Below are 853 nucleotides of genomic sequence, written 5' to 3'. Positions count from 1 at the left end.
TGGGGTGGGGAGCAGGGCAGGATTGGGGTGCTGTGAGGTGGGGATAAGGGGTGCCATGGGATGGGGTACAGCGGGTTGGGATGCAAGGGAGCGGGGCACGGCAGGAGGGGTGTCCATCCCCAGGGTCCCTCATCATCCCCCATTTGGGTTTTTTTTGGGGGGGGCCCACCCACCAGCACCACCAGGTCGACGCTGGCCTGCACCAGCAGGTCCAGGCGGTACTTGTCGTCCTCGCGGGTGCCGATGGCTGCCCCGCACAGCAGCTGCTTGCGGGCGTCCTTGGAGGCCAGTGGGTGCTCCCGGTTCTTCTTCAGGTCCGTGCGGGCGATGATGGCCACCAGCTCGTCACTGTCGTTGACGATGGGCAGCTTCCCTGGGGGGACAGGGACGGGATGGGACTGTGGGATGGGGTGACGCGGAGGTGACCCCATGGGATGGGGGGATGTGGAGGGGACCCCAGGTACAGGGATGGGGTGACACAGAGGTGACCCCGAGGACGGTGATGGGGTGATGTGAAGGTGACCCCAAGGGATGGGGGGGACACGGAGGTGAGTCCAGGGATGGGGATGGCATGAGGTGGAGGGGACCCCAGGGATGGGGTGACACAGAGGTGACCCCAGGGATGGGGTGACAGGGTGCTGGGCCCCATGGCGGTGCAGCCGGTACCCTTTTTGCTGCGCTGCAGGATCTCATTGGCCTCTTTGAGGGTGACGCCGGCTGGAGCCACCACCAAATCGTTGCGTTTTGTCATCACCTGCGGGGCCATCGTCACCCGGGAGGGGACCCCAGGGCCACCATGGGCTGCACCCCCTGCCCTGCCTGCTATCTGTCCTGGACCTGCCCACTCATCCCT

At 66.0% G+C, this 853-nt stretch overlaps 1 protein-coding gene across 1 annotated transcript in view; it reads right to left on the bottom strand.

Moving 5' to 3' along the window:
* The window catches only part of IMPDH1 (IMP (inosine 5'-monophosphate) dehydrogenase 1), a 5,271-nt gene that overhangs the window by 2,747 nt on the left and 1,671 nt on the right, over window positions 1-853 (bottom strand). The window contains exons 3-4 of the mRNA XM_010566045.1: window positions 667-851; window positions 170-373 (exon numbers count right to left, since the gene is read on the bottom strand). Coding sequence (XP_010564347.1) covers window positions 170-373; window positions 667-851 — 389 coding nt within the window. The remainder of the gene's footprint in view (window positions 1-169; window positions 374-666; window positions 852-853) is intronic.

The sequence above is a fragment of the Haliaeetus leucocephalus genome, unplaced genomic scaffold (genome assembly GCF_000737465.1).
Source record: "Haliaeetus leucocephalus isolate CR32 unplaced genomic scaffold, Haliaeetus_leucocephalus-4.0 Scaffold202, whole genome shotgun sequence".
Taxonomy (NCBI): domain Eukaryota; kingdom Metazoa; phylum Chordata; class Aves; order Accipitriformes; family Accipitridae; genus Haliaeetus; species Haliaeetus leucocephalus.
This window is presented reverse-complemented; position numbering and strand designations above follow the sequence as displayed.